The sequence below is a fragment of the Podarcis gaigeae genome (assembly GCF_964106915.1).
Source record: "Podarcis gaigeae genome assembly, chromosome: 9".
NCBI lineage: Eukaryota > Metazoa > Chordata > Lepidosauria > Squamata > Lacertidae > Podarcis > Podarcis gaigeae.
In genome coordinates this window covers 29,991,527-30,007,823 of record NC_139685.1, presented here as the reverse complement: position 1 = coordinate 30,007,823, position 16,297 = coordinate 29,991,527, and the positions used below count along the sequence as shown (strand labels likewise).

General features: G+C 40.1%; 1 protein-coding gene across 2 annotated transcripts in view; it reads right to left on the bottom strand.

Moving 5' to 3' along the window:
• The window catches only part of LOC310852222 (uncharacterized protein), a 46,657-nt gene that overhangs the window by 1,713 nt on the left and 28,647 nt on the right, over window positions 1-16,297 (bottom strand). Inside the window, exons 18-31 of one of the 2 annotated variants that reach the window (XM_083755265.1) lie at window positions 15,959-16,087; window positions 14,236-14,567; window positions 13,600-13,733; window positions 11,943-12,071; window positions 10,929-11,176; window positions 10,403-10,571; window positions 9,659-9,860; window positions 9,361-9,491; window positions 7,533-7,693; window positions 6,852-7,009; window positions 4,757-4,963; window positions 4,195-4,289; window positions 1,968-2,089; window positions 1,300-1,557 (exon numbers count right to left, since the gene is read on the bottom strand). In XM_083755265.1, coding sequence (XP_083611391.1) covers window positions 1,319-1,557; window positions 1,968-2,089; window positions 4,195-4,289; window positions 4,757-4,963; window positions 6,852-7,009; window positions 7,533-7,693; window positions 9,361-9,491; window positions 9,659-9,860; window positions 10,403-10,571; window positions 10,929-11,176; window positions 11,943-12,071; window positions 13,600-13,733; window positions 14,236-14,567; window positions 15,959-16,087 — 2,456 coding nt within the window. In that variant the 3' untranslated portion in view covers window positions 1,300-1,318. Of the gene's footprint in view, window positions 1-418; window positions 1,558-1,967; window positions 2,090-4,194; window positions 4,290-4,756; window positions 4,964-6,851; window positions 7,010-7,532; window positions 7,694-9,360; window positions 9,492-9,658; window positions 9,861-10,402; window positions 10,572-10,928; window positions 11,177-11,942; window positions 12,072-13,599; window positions 13,734-14,235; window positions 14,568-15,958; window positions 16,088-16,297 lie in introns of those variants that run through there. The other variant, XM_083755266.1, reaches the window with a different exon arrangement.

Below are 16,297 nucleotides of genomic sequence, written 5' to 3'. Positions count from 1 at the left end.
AAATGAAGTTGATAGGCTGATTCAAAATGAGCTGGTAGCATATGCCATCAGAAATTGTTGTACCAATGCTTACTTATAAACTGGTGTTCTTCCACACAAAGCTGACTTAAGTACAGTATGTGCCAAAGAGAGATGGTTGAGGCTAGTGTTTGTCAATGCCTATATGTAAGGAATAAGCTGTGCCAACCCAATCACACAAAAGCCAAGCAAGGATGAGAACAAACACAGTCCTGTTTAAAACCATACTTTGAGATATTCAGATGGAGCAAAATCAGCTGGACCCAACTAAATTAGTTAACAGAATTCCTCATTGTTAGTAGCACTAAGACAAATGTATTGCTCTAGCTTATTTTAGCTTTAGATTAGTATATCAAATGCATATTCATAATGCAATAGCCATTACCCAGTATCATCCAAATGTTTGCTATCATTTTAATTTATCAGTAAATTTCACAACAGAATATCAATATTTCAATTGAAACATTCTGATTATATCTTTTACAAAATCGCTGAAATCCATTATCACTGTCATAACAATTGTTAAAGTTGATAGATAACCCCTTTCCTACCTTTATGAAACCTAATCAAGCACATGAGCTTCACCATGTGTGTAGTATATATGTATCCCAATTACTTCTTGCTGCTCCTAAAGAAAGGGGGACCCCCTTCTTTCTACATATTCTGTTAAAATTTTCTGACATTTAGGGCACAAAATATCTTCTAAATCAGCCTTGAGACCACAAATATTGTTGGGCTGCAACTCTCACCAAACCTCAGCCAGCTTAGCCAATGGTCAGGGATGATTTGAGTTTTGGTCCAGCAACATTGGGAGCTCAAGGCTAAATAAAGCTGCTCTATATAACCCAACACAAATGGAACTAGTGACTTGGGTGTTTTATCCCTGATAATCTCTGTTTGGATCCTTAGACAATGCAACCAATATAAGTTCTCACTGATGCAGAAGGCCAGGAAACATCTTCCAATATCAAACTAAAAGTACCGGTAGGTATTTTTGTTTGGGCAAGATTATAAACCAACTAAGTTACAGAGTAAGGTAAAAGGTAAAGGACCCTGGACTATTAAGTCCAGTCAAAGGCTGGGGTGTGGCACTCATCTCGCTTAGAGTAGACCCATTAAAATCAACACAAGCTCATTGATTTCCTTGGGTCTACTCTGGGTGATGATCCAACATCACAGAAACTCAAAAGTATTTTGTACCAGTTCTCCCAAATCAATGGATATCTTGTAACATATTCTCTTAAAAAAAACACCATTCAATTGTGAATGCTAGCTTCTTACTTGATTAAAATTTTGGCTTTTAAATAACTTCAGGTTCTTCTTCACTGCTTGAGGATTCCTCTCCAAACAAATCTTTTCCTGTTGAACTTGCAGCGGTGTTGGTGCCCAGCATTTTCAAAGTAATGAGAGTAGGGTTGTCACTCAAACCCAAAAGAACGGTGTTTCTATCAAACGCAACTGTCATGCAGGAGATTTTGCTGTCTGGTGTAAAGACTGATATAACTGTACCGCTTTCCAAATCCCAGATACTGACTTCACCTAATGGGAAAAAATACGCATAACATCACATTATGTCCTGCTAAGGCACAGCATTGTGAATTCTCCCTCCTTTTCCATCAATCATAATAGCAACCCATTCATGTTGGTTAAATCTGTGGATGCAGAATACAAATCAATATTTCTTTCTGCTTTCCCCCTTGTTCAAAGGGTTAGGGTAGCTGAAAAGTTAAATATCATGCCAACATTGAAAGGTTTTTCATTTATAAAGTACCCGTTTCAGAGACGTCTTTTACCTTTGCTTTGCCATTAAATGTTTAAACTAACCATTGTAAGCAAATAAAGCAAACCGTGGGAGAAAATTGCATTGAGTTGATTCCCAGCTTAATGTAACAAAAATATTCTAGCCCTACTGCCTCCAACAACCTCCACAAAATAAATCTGTCACAAACCTGCAAGCAGAACAGCCTTTGCTCCATCTAATATGTGTAGTTTGCTGCACACAGTTAGATGAAGACCTTCGTAACCTTGAATTAGCTTGTGCTTATGCTTAAACGGATCCCAGATCTTTATCCTAGAAATCACAAAAAAGAGATATCAGTTCTGTAGTACTGAGAGTGACAGACAGGGCAATAACTATTTGTATGTAAATGGTGAGCAAATGTTTTTGTTTTTTTTAAAGGTATTGAGCTTGCCCTGCAGTATATTGGATGTTTGTAAATTGGGACATCTGGAATACAGTGGTACCTCGGGTTAAGAACTTAATTCGTTCTGGAGGTCCGTTCTTAACCTGAAACTGTTCTTAACCTGAGACACCACTTTTGCTAATGGGGCCTCCCTTTGCTGCTGCTCCACCGCTGCACGATTTCTGTTCTCATCCTGAAGCAAAGATCTTAACCCAAGGTACTATTTCTGTAACCTGAAGCGTCTGTATCCCGAGTTACCACTGTACTGGACAACATATTCTAATATGTAGGACATAATGTTCAACAGTCCAGATGCAGATTAGATATTCTTTCACTAAAGACTACTGTACTTAAAAGGTACCTGCCCAAAGTAGTTCCAACCCTTACAGAAGGGATGAGGGACCTTGGGCTGAATAAAGGTTTCTAATCCATGACATACAGCTGTGGATCACTTCTTCATGCCCTCTTTGCTTCTTTCATTGCACCATTTTAAATTTTTGTACAAAAGTATTTCGAACCTAAGCATCTCTGCTCCAGTAAATGCACATACAGTGGAAGCTTGGTTCCAGAACACCTCTGATGTTGTACGTTTTGGCTCCTGAACATTGAAAACACGGAAGCAAATGTTTCTGTTTTCGAACATTTTTCAGAACCCAAACATATGACGTGGTTTTTGCTGAGTGCAAGAAGCTCTTGCAGGCAATGGGAAGCCGCACCTCGGTTTTCGAACATTTTGGAAGCCGAACGGGCTTTGGGAACGGATTTCATTTGAGAACCGAGGTACCACTGTATAGGTGTTACAATGTCATCTCACTATTTAGTTACCCAAGCTTACACAAAGTCATGCCAAGTAATGAAACCTGGCAAATGATTGTCCAGAAGTTTAGCTAGTTAACAGCTATGCAGCTGAATGCTGGACAGTCAAGCCTTTTTTGAGCATGTAAATTAAATATATCTAGTCTCTAATACAATTTCTGATGTCATGTAGATACAAAGGATATACTAAAATGTTAGAAAACAAATAGGATTGGAACCAGAGTTAGTCATGCTTGGAACAGTAGAACCATTGGACTTATTTCTTCTCAAAATGAATAGTGGTCTATAAATTATTTTAATAATATTTTCCCCGTGGTACACACTTAAACTTTGGTGATAAGGGCTGTATGTGACAGGCCCTTCATGTTCATAGGGAAGTTCCACCTTGTGTTCAGACAACAAGTGGAAAGCAGGAGAATTTCAACAGTCTGTGAAGCACAACGGGCCTATCGAGGAGGAAGACAGCTTGAATTGGAAAGTTGTAATCCCTTGTACCTGCCCAAAGTACAGTAGTTTCCAATCTTAATGAAAAAATTCCTGTGTTACTTAATCAAGCATAGTGTCTCAGCAGATACAGTGGTACCTCAGGTTACATACGCTTCAGGTTACATACGCTTCAGGTTACAGACTCTGCTAACCCAGAAATAGTGCTTCAGCTTAAGAACTTTGCTTCAGGATGAGAACAGAAATTGTGCTTCCTGCGGCGCGGCGGCAGCAGGAGGCTCCATTAGCTAAAGTGGTGCTTCAGGTTAAGAACAGTTTCAGGTTAAGAACGGACCTCTGGAACGAATTAAGTACTTAACCCGAGGTACCACTGTACTAGTAATTATATGGAATAATAGAATTGTAGAGTTGGAATGGACCCCAAAGGTCATCTAGCCAATATACTATTGATATCTGAAGAAGGGCTATCTCTTCCACCAGGAGGGAGAGAGGTGAATCCAATGAAAAATAGGCCTCTGTGTGCTTAAATTTCGCTTCATTTAAAAAGGCTTGTCTGTGTGGGCCATGAGGTTTTGCTTCCAAAAGCCTGAAATCAGAACCTGTTACAGTTGTGTCCAGCTGTGACACTCTTGCCAAACTGTTCCAGAAAACAATTAAGAAAAACTGAGTGATTTGGGGAGGGGGCGGGACCTACTGTAGGAAAAAAACTACTAAACTTTGGCATTTTGCTTACCTGTTTTCCACCATCACTCCAAAAATTATCCTACTAGCATCAGCAGCAATGGCTGTACAGCCGACATTTGGCTCATTTTTCAGTCTTTTCCTTACCTGCATTTTTATGGGAGAGATAATCCATTTTAAATACGTTGGTTATGTACTTACACTTACTTAGCACTTCCTAACGTGTAGCACTGCCCTTTCTCCCTTTAGGTGGCAGGCTGGAGTAGTGTTCCAGTACATTGATGGTCTACTCTACAGCTTTGGAAGAATGAGGTGTGAAGATATAATGAAGAGCCAGCTACATCAGGAAACAGAGAGCAGGAGTTGCAGGTCTAGCTTTGGGACAGGAGGGAGGGCAGACCAAGAGGACATCAAGCTCAGAAATTCTAGAACTGGGAATGTTTTCTGTCATTAATTTTAAACTGCTATAAGGAGAGCAAAAATCCCTTTAGTTTGCACACCATTTGTGAGGAAGCTGTGGCTGTTCATTGGCCTCTTTTTGGGGGGAGGGGGGACATAGTCCACAACTGCAAAGCTGGTTCTCTGCCACCTCAAAAGAATTTCAGAAAACATACCTTCCCCGTGGCTAAATTCCATAGTGTTACATAGCTGACTTTCTCCTTCTCGCTGTAATTGGAGAGCACCAGATAATGGCCGTTATAGGTCAAGGCGGCATTGTGTAAGAAAAGCATGGATTCTCTACTCTCAAGGGTGTGGAGATGGGACATGCTTTCCAAGCTGAACACTGACAGGTGATGTGCATAGTAGGAACACACAGCAACCTAAGAGAAGATAATGGGATGTGTGGATTAATTTTTAGATATTGGGCCATAAATACTTGCATGAAATAAAATGTTGGTGCATCTGTCCTCTCTTGCAACTAGCAGTCGTATGAAAGGCCTTTGGTATAAGACAGCTGCGCCTATGAGGAATGGAGGGATGAGCTATACAGTGGTACCTCGGGTTACGAACACTTCGAGTTACAGACTCCACCAACCCGGAACTAGTACTTTGGGTTAAGAACTTTACCTCAGGATGAAAACAGAAATCACGTGCCAGCGGCGCAGCGGCAGTGGGAGGCCCCATTAGCTAAAGGGGTACCTCAGGTTAAGAACCGTTTCAAGTTAAGAATGGACCTCCAGAATGAATTAAGTTCGTAACCAGAGGTACCACTTTAAATGTTTACTGCAGGGACTGGCAGAACTACCAACTCATGTACTATTTGCTGCCAATAAGGTACCTCTTCTGCAACGTGTGGAGAATCCCATTTCTTACAACTGGAGGAGTGCTCTTGAAGTAATTCTCTCCTTAAATATCTGGTGCTCCATTTCACTACAGGAAGACTATGATGACCCAGGGCATATCAAAGCTACTTCAAGACTGAGTTATGGGCTGTGTACATGCCATGCATTTAAAGCACATCCCCCCTCCCCCCACCTCCGAATCTTATGAAGTATAGTTTGTGCCCCCCCCCAAGCTACAATTCCCTGGACTCTTAAACTACAACCCCCAGGATTCTTAGTGCTTTATTTTTTTATATAAATTTTTTATTAAGTTTTCCATCTTTAAAAGACAAAACAACAACAACAAACAAACAAACACATAAAATCATATTTTCGTAACCTCATTTTCATAAGCCTCTTTTCTCAGACTTCCCCGTACCTTCCCCTTTTTGCATCCTTATTTTACAATTATTCAGCAACCCTTTTAATCCATTGAATTTTAAATTTGTTCTCCTTTTCAATTTCACCCTAAATCATAAAAAAATTGCCGCTGCAATTATACCTCTTCCTTTCCCTTAACATTTTAGCACTCTTCAATTTTATAGCAGTTCTTAAGATATATTTTAAACTTCTTCCAATCTTCCTCCACAGTCTCTTTCTCTTGGTCGCAGATTCTGCCGGTCATTTCTGCCAGTCGGATTCTTAGTGCTTTAAATGTATGGCATACAGGCAGCCAAAGCCCACCCACAGTGGACTCTTGCTGCAGTGCAAGCTTCTTAAAGGTATTCTTTTGCAGGATGGTGAACAAGCCTACAGTGCTTGCTTGCTTTTTGTTCTTCCATTTAATCCACTGCCATTTCCTGTACATGCATAATCGGAGATGCAAGAGAGGTCCACGCATCCACACAAAAGTATGTACATGTTACACACACGCATTGTTCAAGCTATAATATCAATGTGAAAGCAATCATTTAAGCACCTAAAAGGTGGTATACATCATAAAACAATTAACAACAAAAATCCTGGGTTGTATCCAATTAAGTCCTACTCAGAGCAGTTCCGCTGAAATTAATGGGCCTACGTTAGTTGAATCCATTCCTTTCAAGGGTCTTCTCTGAGTAGGATTAATAGTATATTCAGTTATGTACAAAAAAGTACAGAATTAGCTGGGCTAGGCACAAGCAGAAATCCCTCCAGGAAATGTTTAATAAATAAAGTTCATAAGTTATGATGGAATTAAACAATCTCTAGGTTAAAGGACACAGCGTCTTAATCCTAACTCATATATTTTTGAGAAACCATAAAATGGCACAAGTTCATTTCTCAAGAGAGTTTACAATCTGGTATGGGTTAGAAAAAACAGGATTGTAAGGCGCTAAAATAAATGCAAACTATTAGCACATTGGCACGAGATAAATATAGGCGCTTAGGACACATTGCCTCTCACCTTCTCGTCTCCACTCAGGAGGAACTGGTCAATGGCATTGCTCTTTTCATCAGCAAGTTGCTGCAGCATTTCCCTCTCCATTTTTGCTGCCTTTTCCTTCTTCCGTCTCTTTCCTGTCATTGTTTCATTTCGCCTTTCCCATGGAAGCTGTAACACTGCTATAGAATGCAATGGTGTTGCAGATAACTTTTAAAATTGCGATTTTTAACATATGCGTGAGTGGATTTCAACTGCTGTAAGCCACTTTGTGTGTTTTGGTGATACAAGATCAAGCCACGATCCAAAACACTGCTTCAAGGTCCCCCTAATGGCTGACCTATGCTCTGCTGAATTTTTCATTTTGAGCCAAAGGTCCTTAATGGCAGGCAGGCAGGCAGGCAAGCAAGCAAAGAAACAAATAAATATAAAAAGCAATTTGCTCTGTAGCCATATGTATGTATGCATGAGGAGCAGCAAATGTAAACACCTCTTGGCTATGCTGAACTTGATAATTTGGAACCTGGCCTTTTTTTTGGTCCTGCCTCACTGCAATAATTATCTAACACAACTAAGAACAAAACCTCTGATAAAAGGTTTTTGAGGCAACTGGGGTGTGGTGGTGGTTGAACAATATATGCACTGTAAGTTTTAATATCTTGTGTAAACTGCAAAGGGAATGAAGTAGAATGAAAAGTTTGAAACCTGTTGTTCTGTTAGGCAAGATTCCTTTGCATCGTTTCATGTTTTCCCTGGACAAGGAACCGTTTGGCTTCGCAGCTTGCGATGAAAATTTGTCCTTGTATTCTGGCCTTAATCGATCCTTAATAAATCCAGTTTCCAAGTTCCAGGTAATAAAATGGTCTCTGGAAACAGGAACCAGAAAAGCAAACAGATAATAACTTTCTAGAACTTCAAGGTGACCAGTTGATGTAAGATGGGCACAAAATTGAGTAAAATCTCTGATTCAGTAACAGAGCAATTCAGGAGATAAAGGGGGGGGGGGGAGAATCAAAGACAGACAAACCACCTTTTACTATGTGCTGCTAAGCTCACTCACTGCCCATCCATTTCATGTCGGAAGCTTGTAAAGAGCAATAGGCTTCAGAAATGAAGCAATTCAGACTGCACTTTATACATGAGCAGGACATTCTACCCCTTCCTGGTTCCATAGTGTCATAGATCTAGGGTAGAGTCTGCTAGTGAATGGTAGAAATTTTTAGATAATATTTGGGATATGAAGGGAGAATACAAGCTGCAGAATTGTGCCAGACAAAAAAATCCCGGGTGAGTTTATGCAAATCTTCCTGGCCCTAAGTGCAGAGCCATTGATAAACAATGGGGAGCCAGGTATTGGGCCATTAAGGGCCATTGGCAAAGCAAAAAGCTACCATATGTTTCCCCCTTTATCTGAGCAGCAGCCATGACTGACAGCTGCTTTGGACCCAAGCTTGCTGAAGCTATGAGCCGGCCAGTGAGTATACTCTTGGAGTATACTGTTCTGCATCCTCTTCACTGAAGATTTAGGTATAAATATGTGTAAAATAAACCATATTTCTTAAAGATATTAGCCTCCACTGTGCCTTGATTTTCCCAACAGAAAAATAACCCTGGAACTTCCTGGAATCTTTCACTTTTTAATCTCAGTGTGTTGCTATAAGCATGACTTGGTTGAGTTTGGAAACTTACGAGACAGCCTTGTCCAGTGGTTCCCAATTAAGGGCAGCTGAATTCAAGATACTGCTGATATTGCACAATGATCTCAGCTGATAATGCTGCTGATCTGAGCTGCCTTTCCTCGCTTTGAAGGAGACCAGGGCAGCCGATTACAAGGCATTGCCTTTTCCTCATGCTCATGGGGAATAGGGCAGCTTGTCACCCTCAGTTCAAGGGACCGTGGCACTACCTTCCCCTGGCACTGAGGCAAAGCAGCTTTTCTCAGTCAGCAGGAAAGCAGCAGCCATAGTGGACTGCATCTTCGCTGGCTGCCACCGCTGGCTGTCTCAATGACAGCAGCTTGATGTAACTCCCATCCCCATCCCATCCCATTCAAACCATGCAGTGGAGGTGACTCCGCTTCCTCTCCTCCCCCCAACCATCCGATCTCCACAGCTGCTCCTTCCTTCATCCCCATGCCTGATCTGCATGCACCCCACCCGCCTGATTTCCAATTTCAGACATCCTGATATATCAGAATATCCCCATGTTTAGCTGCTGATATAACATGATTTTGAAGACTAGATATCGCTCCGCCCTAGTCTGTTTTTTTTCGTATACCTAAAATCATTTGCTTATTAGGGGCTTATTTTGTTTTAAAAAATTGCTTTTCAGAGGTAATTATAATTTTTTTTTAAAGTAGGGAGTCCGTGGCTTGGCTTTTGAAAAAGAGGGGGTCCTCAGTAATTAGCTAATTGGGAACCACTGATCTAGTCAATTCATGTCATACCGATATTAATAGCTGATGGTGACTATTCTGTTTGATTTGGCAAACAGAAAACAGCCATATTATCTTTAATAGCTGTAAATATATTACCTGTTCTCTGAAAGGCCAAGTAGAAGGCCTCCTTCAAGGATCTTATACTCGTTATTTGGGCAGGGAATGATGTAAAGGCCAGTCTGCTTCCTTATATACTTCTTTTTCAGGAGGTCATAAACTAAAAGAGTCTGGAATGGCATAAAAACATTTTTTGGTAAGGAAATATACGTGCAAATCATTTTCTTAACAGTCTCAGCTTTTTCTTACAAGGTTCTTTCTGAACAGCCTCAGCTTTAAATGCCAATCACTAAAAAACAAACAACCAGTATTTACAGGAAAGAGGTGCCTTCAATACCTGGAAAATGGGTCTCGGAGGATCTGCAAAAGAGGCCATTCCTTTGTCTGTAAGGACATAAAGTTTCATGTCTCTGACCAGAACTATATCCGTATTCTCTAGCAATCCCCTCTCCACTCTCACAGCATTGTGTTTACACTTTGATTTCATGATGTTCCACACTGTTATGACCCCTGGACTTGTGTTTCTGCACATGGCATACCTTGGGAAATATTGAAATGAATAGCCTTGTTATTGATATATAGCAAAGGTTATGCAAATGTTGTTATTTCTGCGCTGGTAAACAGTGTGGATAGAAATGATGGGATCCTCCATGGTACTTTTCTCTGCTCTTGGTCAGCAGTGCAAAAGAAACCAATATATACAGATTCTCTTTGTTTTGCTTTTCTTGATGGAGAACTGGAATTAATTTCACACAGAATTTCCCCATGTCGTCATGTTGTCATCCCCCCCACACCCCGCAGCCACTTTTTAGCATACAACAACCCTGCCTATAGTAATGCACATATTTGGGAAGCTGTTCAGGGATCAAGTACCTTAGATGTCTGCTATCACTGAAACACAACAACTCTGTCTTTTGCATTTAAATCTCTGCATTTTCCTGACTACTTTTGAAAAACTGGCTACTTTCAAAACCTACTTTTGAAAAGTGCATAGCCAGAATTTTAAAAAATGATGTTTGTCAAGAACAATATTTAAAACAGTAACTAAAACATTTTTAGGAGAGTCGTGGGTCTTTCTTACCTAGGATAGTTCTCCATTATTAGAATATCACGAATACCATTTGTTTTCTTGGCTTTACTTGCAGTGACTGTCAATGACTGGTCATTGATCTTGGAAGCTAAATTCCAAGATTGAAGATAATTGTCTCCATCACAGAATGTTAAACAGTACCGAAGGTCAGAGCATACACCTACATATTTATCATAATTTAAAAGAACCATAAGTCATAAAATCTCAACATTGCATAATAAAACTCTAATCATGTTACTAGAAAAACATGGGTTGTCTACACCTATGAAACTCACAACTTTTTCACTGAGCCACATGCTGTAGGTTCCCCACTCGTGGCATATATACTGGCTTAAATATACAGATACACTCTGTATTTAGATTTCCTGATAACCTTATTTGGACATGTGCTGGTGAATGTCATCACTGATAATTCTTATATATTTATATTTTCCCCTTGTTTTCAATGTACAAAAGTACATGTTCCTCTTGAGGCTTTTTCTATAGAGGTTTTGAACTTCCTATAAAAGCTACTCACCACCAGCTGGGACTGAAGGAAACTTCACCAAGTGCTTGTGGTCTTCAGATTCCAGGTTCCACGACACTATTTCAGTGGTGTTGGTGTTTGGGATGGGGCTGAACGCCAGCAGGTGAGAGCCCAAACGATTCACAGCAAAAATGTGAATATAATCATTGCAGCATCCCTTCAGATTGTGAGCATAGGCAAAAGTGTGGACGTTGTAGAGCTCTATATGCACAATCTCACGCTGTTTCATGAAGGGACACCTGGAATGAAAAAGCTAATATGGGTGGGTTGTATGGTGTACGTATTGTGATTTCTGGCTGTCTAAAAAGCAGTAATGAATGAAGAATGAAGGAAAACTTATGCTCAAGGACAGTAGTGTTGTGAAAAGTATGTTAATGTATGTATGATAAACAGAGAATCCAGGATGGCGTTAAGCAAATTACTTACTTCTCTCATTTTGTGTAAAATAGAACCAATAGTTAACAACTCCAGAGGGCCAATAAACTATATCTTCAATGTTATAAATTAGAAGTGAGAATTAGTAGTGGTAGTACTAATAAAAAAGTGAATTTTGCAAAGAGGTTGCAATGTGGCAGGTTTCAAACAGAGGTTTTCAAGCTTTGTCCTAACAAACCTCCTGAAGTTATAAATATATATATATTCAAGGCTTTGCAAGATTAAGTTAAGGAGGAACTCTGTGATATTCACATTCATCTCAGGTATAATCAAAGGTAAATATTTTAAAAGGAGAGGCATCATAGGTTTGCAAAGGAAGTATATGTGAAAATTAGACAGGGATGAGGCCACCCTTTTGGTCCATTGCCTCTGCTTTCTTCATCCTGAGGCTGAAATCCTATACTCATTTGGGAGCAAATCCCATTTAATTCAACAGGGCTTACTTCTGTGTAGACATGTAAAGTTTTGATGTGCAGGTGTGAGTGATTTTATGCCATATTACCGGAATGGTCAACTGATAGTCAGTTGGAAGAGGGTAGAAAAAGTTGTTCTTTCATTTCCAAGTACTACCTGAAGATCACTAGGAAGTATTCCTTAGTTACAGCAACATCCTCAGCAGCTGCCACTGGTTCTTGGCTTCTCAGCTTAGCAACTACTTTCCCCTTTTTGCCACTAAAGACCATGGCTTCACTTCCACTCCTGCAAAAGAGAGGAGAGAGATTTATGGAAGCCACAATGTTACAGAATCAAGACCACACAGGCAATGATCATCCTCAAAGTCACAATTTGTTTACAATAATGACCATGGGAATCTCTAAAAGAGGCAATGTTGATTTTACATCCAAATCCACCAAGAAGAAAAGATACAAATAAGACCAAAACAAATAGTTTTTGAGGCCTGTTGCTGTTCTCCTTTTCAGAAATTATTAAAGCCAGGAAACATTAATTTTCTAAAGACATACATGTTTATCTTTCTCAAGTCTGACTGGGCCTAAAACCAGTGGGTTGTATCCAATGGGTGTTCCATTCATGCAAGATCTCCCCCTTGTGGAAGGCAACTTCCCCTCCCCTGCACTATTTGCCCCCCCCCAAAAAAAACCCTGTTCTGCAACACTCTGGAATTGGGAGGCACATCAAATGGGGAGAGGGGGGCAGTTCCACCACAAAAGGGATGACTTTGCACAAAAGGGATGACTTTGTTAGCTACAACCCAGTTTCTCTACTAATGTATTCACAGGAAAATATTTCCCTACAACAGAGATCTTCCTTGCAAATATCTATGGCAAAGCATAAGAACATTAAAAGAGCTTGCTGGATCAGGCCAATGGCCTACCTAGACCAACATCCTGATTTCACAGTGGCCAACCAAATGCGTGTGAGAAATTGTATAGCTTAATTGCACAGGAAGTTGCACCAGCTTGTTCTTGCCCTAACATCTGGGGACTAGTGTTAATTTCTCTTTAGCCCCTGTTTCAGACCATTTCCCAAACTACATTCCCCTGTTAAGTAATTAGGAATGTGGAGGGAGACATGTAGTTTGAGACTGAAATATTAAGGCAGCTGTTTAGGCCACAAACTCATTCAGCATGTCCAATGGTCAGGAATGATAGGAGCTGTAGTCCAAAACGAGATGTGAGGGGTACCAGGTGGGAAGATTGCATGAAGGCATTGTGGTACTGATGGGGATAAATAGCGAGAAAACTATTGTGTTGGAGAACATAGGGCTGGATTTCACCAAGCTGGTACACTAGCAGAAGCCAGTGCAGGGACTTTGGATAGCGCAATGCTTTCTTCCCCTAAATTCCCCCCATGCCTTTCCCAAATCCACTCTGGAGAGTTTGGAGAATCCACTGAACAGTGTGTGAAGAAGGAGAGGGGAGGTTGTTCCATTTAGCAAACAGAAATGCCTTTGTTGCCTGAATTACCGTATTTGTGCGATGTCTAGTTCCACCCATATAGAATACATCAAAGTAGTGTTTAGTCACTACTTTGATGTATTCTATATGGGTGGAACTAGACATCGCACAAATACGGTAATTCCTACAACAGAGATCTTCCTTGCAAATATCTATGGCAAAGCATAAGAACATTAAAAGAGCTTGCTGGATTAGGCCTTGTAGTTGATCTACAAGGCTTTTCTTTATGAAAGATTTCTCAAATGCATAGGGTTTTTCTATAGAGAGGAGTTTACTATTTATTTTAATACAATAAATTACATTCTACTAACCTAAAGGCACAGAGAACATAATCTTTTACTGAATTTTTGGATACCAAAATGGAATTAGTCTTGCAGGTAGGCTCTTCCTCTGTAGAAAGGTATACCTCATGGAGCAGCTGACAGGAATGAGCAAGATCAAAAACCTGAAATATAATATAGTATGGAAATGAATTGGTTTGAGATGGCTGCTGACCACTTTGTATCTATGTAAAGCCATGCTGCATGTCTTTCCTGCTCTCAGTACTGAGCCCAAATTGTAAAATAGCCAAGAAAAGTAACTGTAAAAAGAGGTTATGTAAGGCCACTTGGAATACAATTAAAGGCTTGAATCCTGTATCTCTTTCTTCTGATCCCAGCATCAGTATCAAAATATCTGTTAATGTCTGCTGATCTACATAAGACCTGATTCAAAGGTTAGCAATCCTTAAGTCTTGTTTGCTTTATTATCGATTACATTTATAGTTTCCCCATATCCAAGATTCACAGGGTGACTAACAGTTCCAAACAACTTAAAGACTTAAATTCAATACAATACCAATGAAATAACAGCACAAAAATCTAGCAAAACACAACCAACCATGTCAGTGCACAGAACATAATTCTACCCACTGTCACAGATGTGGTTTTTTAAAAACAGCACCTCACCTTAACCATGTGGCTGCCATTAAAAAACACCAGTAAGAGGTGCCCATTCATTGCAGATGTTAGTATTGGAGTACCAACAAACTCGCCAGTTGCATATACCACTTTTTCCAGGGAAAGATCCCAGATTTTAATGGTGCTTTTGTCAGACACAGCCACCAGTCTGTTCTCCAGACACACTGCAATTGCACTGATATTATTCCCAACTCCATGCAGAGTGAAGACAGCTTTGCCGACCCTCAAATCCCACAATTTCAGACTGCCATCACTGGAGACTGTTGCAACAGTGAGTTCTTCCTGGGTTTCTCCAATTGCTACAATTCTGTCCAAGTGACCTATGTATCCATGGGAGTAAAATGTTAGAATTCACTCTGGGGGAAAGCAGCTTCAGTAAAATCAATTAGAATTGTTTACCTTCCTCCGAAACTCAGATAAATCGGTAGCTGTTCATCATCATTTATTAATTTATACCACTTACTTGTCAAAATGGTTTCTTAGCGGTTTAGAAAACTGATTACAAGAAGTTTTTTAAGGCAAAGGCTGGATGGTTAGCTGTCATGGATGCTTTAGTTGAGATTCCTGCATTTCAGGGGGTTGGGCTAGATGACCCTTGAGGTCCCTTCCAACTCTATAATTCTATGATAATTAAAATACACACTAAAAAAATTCCATCAAACCATTAAAATAAACATCCAGTTAATACAATAAAGAAACCCATTAAAACAACGTAATAATTAAAAAGGGAACATAAACTATATTTAGGGAAAATTACCATAATAATTTAAATGTAAGTACATATCACCATGATGGTGGGGGCTGGGGAAGACTGGGCTAGGCTGATCATCATGCTTGCTTGCTCAGCCTACAGTCCAGGTCCTAACTGTGGATGAGCAATTTCAAGGGCTCTGTTTTCCCTTCTTTTAGCTCTTTATTTTTAAATCTGACTTGATCTGGACAGACCTTCAAATAGGAGACATCCTTCAAACAGAGGACTGCCCTCTGTAGAATAGGGCACATGACCACCCTACGCATTATCAAGCCCATAATCACTTAGCCCAGAATATGTCTCATGCCACCTGAGTACAATATAATGAAACTTTCTAAATCTTTCTAAATGGGGGTCACTTTCTAAATGGGGATGGGCACTGTTATGTACTGAAGTTCTCACCCTGGGCCAGCAGGGGGATACTGTAGGTAGTTTTCACTCAGGTCAGCGTCAGTTATTTTAGGCGGGAAACCCTGGATTGTTGTTGCTACAATGTTGACAGCTGGCTGCCTATAAAAGCAGGCCGGCTGAGCTGTTTGCTGTTCAGTTTTCTATTCCAGCTTACAAAATAAAGAGCTGCTTTGGAGAAATCGCTGTGTCGTCTGCCATGTCTACCCACTATTTAACAGGCACCATCTTGTATTTTGCCTCAGGCAGCAAAATGTCAGCAAACAGGCAGAGCGGCCAAAACACAAGTTATAAGAAACAATGTGATTATTTTCTCTCTCTATCCAAACCATAAAGAAAGGTCTGATTGCTTTTCTAGTGATGCGGAAGGGACTGAATGGTAAGAATTATAGACGCAACGCTAAAATGATATACATAGGGAATAGACATCAAGCTAAAGTTGCTAGAAACTTCGTAACTTCCGGTCTTCAGCAAATCTTGCAAAGGGCTTAGAACTTCAGCACAGATTCACCATTAAATGGTTTCTAAAAGGTTAATATTATTCTTCCTTACCTCTCAGAAGGTTGCGGAGAAGTCTACCAGGTTCTATAAGGCAGGTTGTTGAAGGTAGAAGAACAGGAATAGAAGATTTCTGACACTGGGACAAAAGAGCTGGCAGATAGGGATATTTTTTGGGATCACCTGAACCAACACAAAATAATGTATGTTAGTCATTCAATGAGCTGGTTTTAAAACTGTAATAAATATGAAATAGGGCTTTTTTTACCCTGTTGCCTTGAATTCTGCATTATTTCAAATGTTTTAAAATGCATGTTTCCATCCCTAAGGGGCTGAATAGGGGGCCATCCAGGTCTCTTTCTCTCTGACCCTCAGAAGTCTCCTCAGGCCACA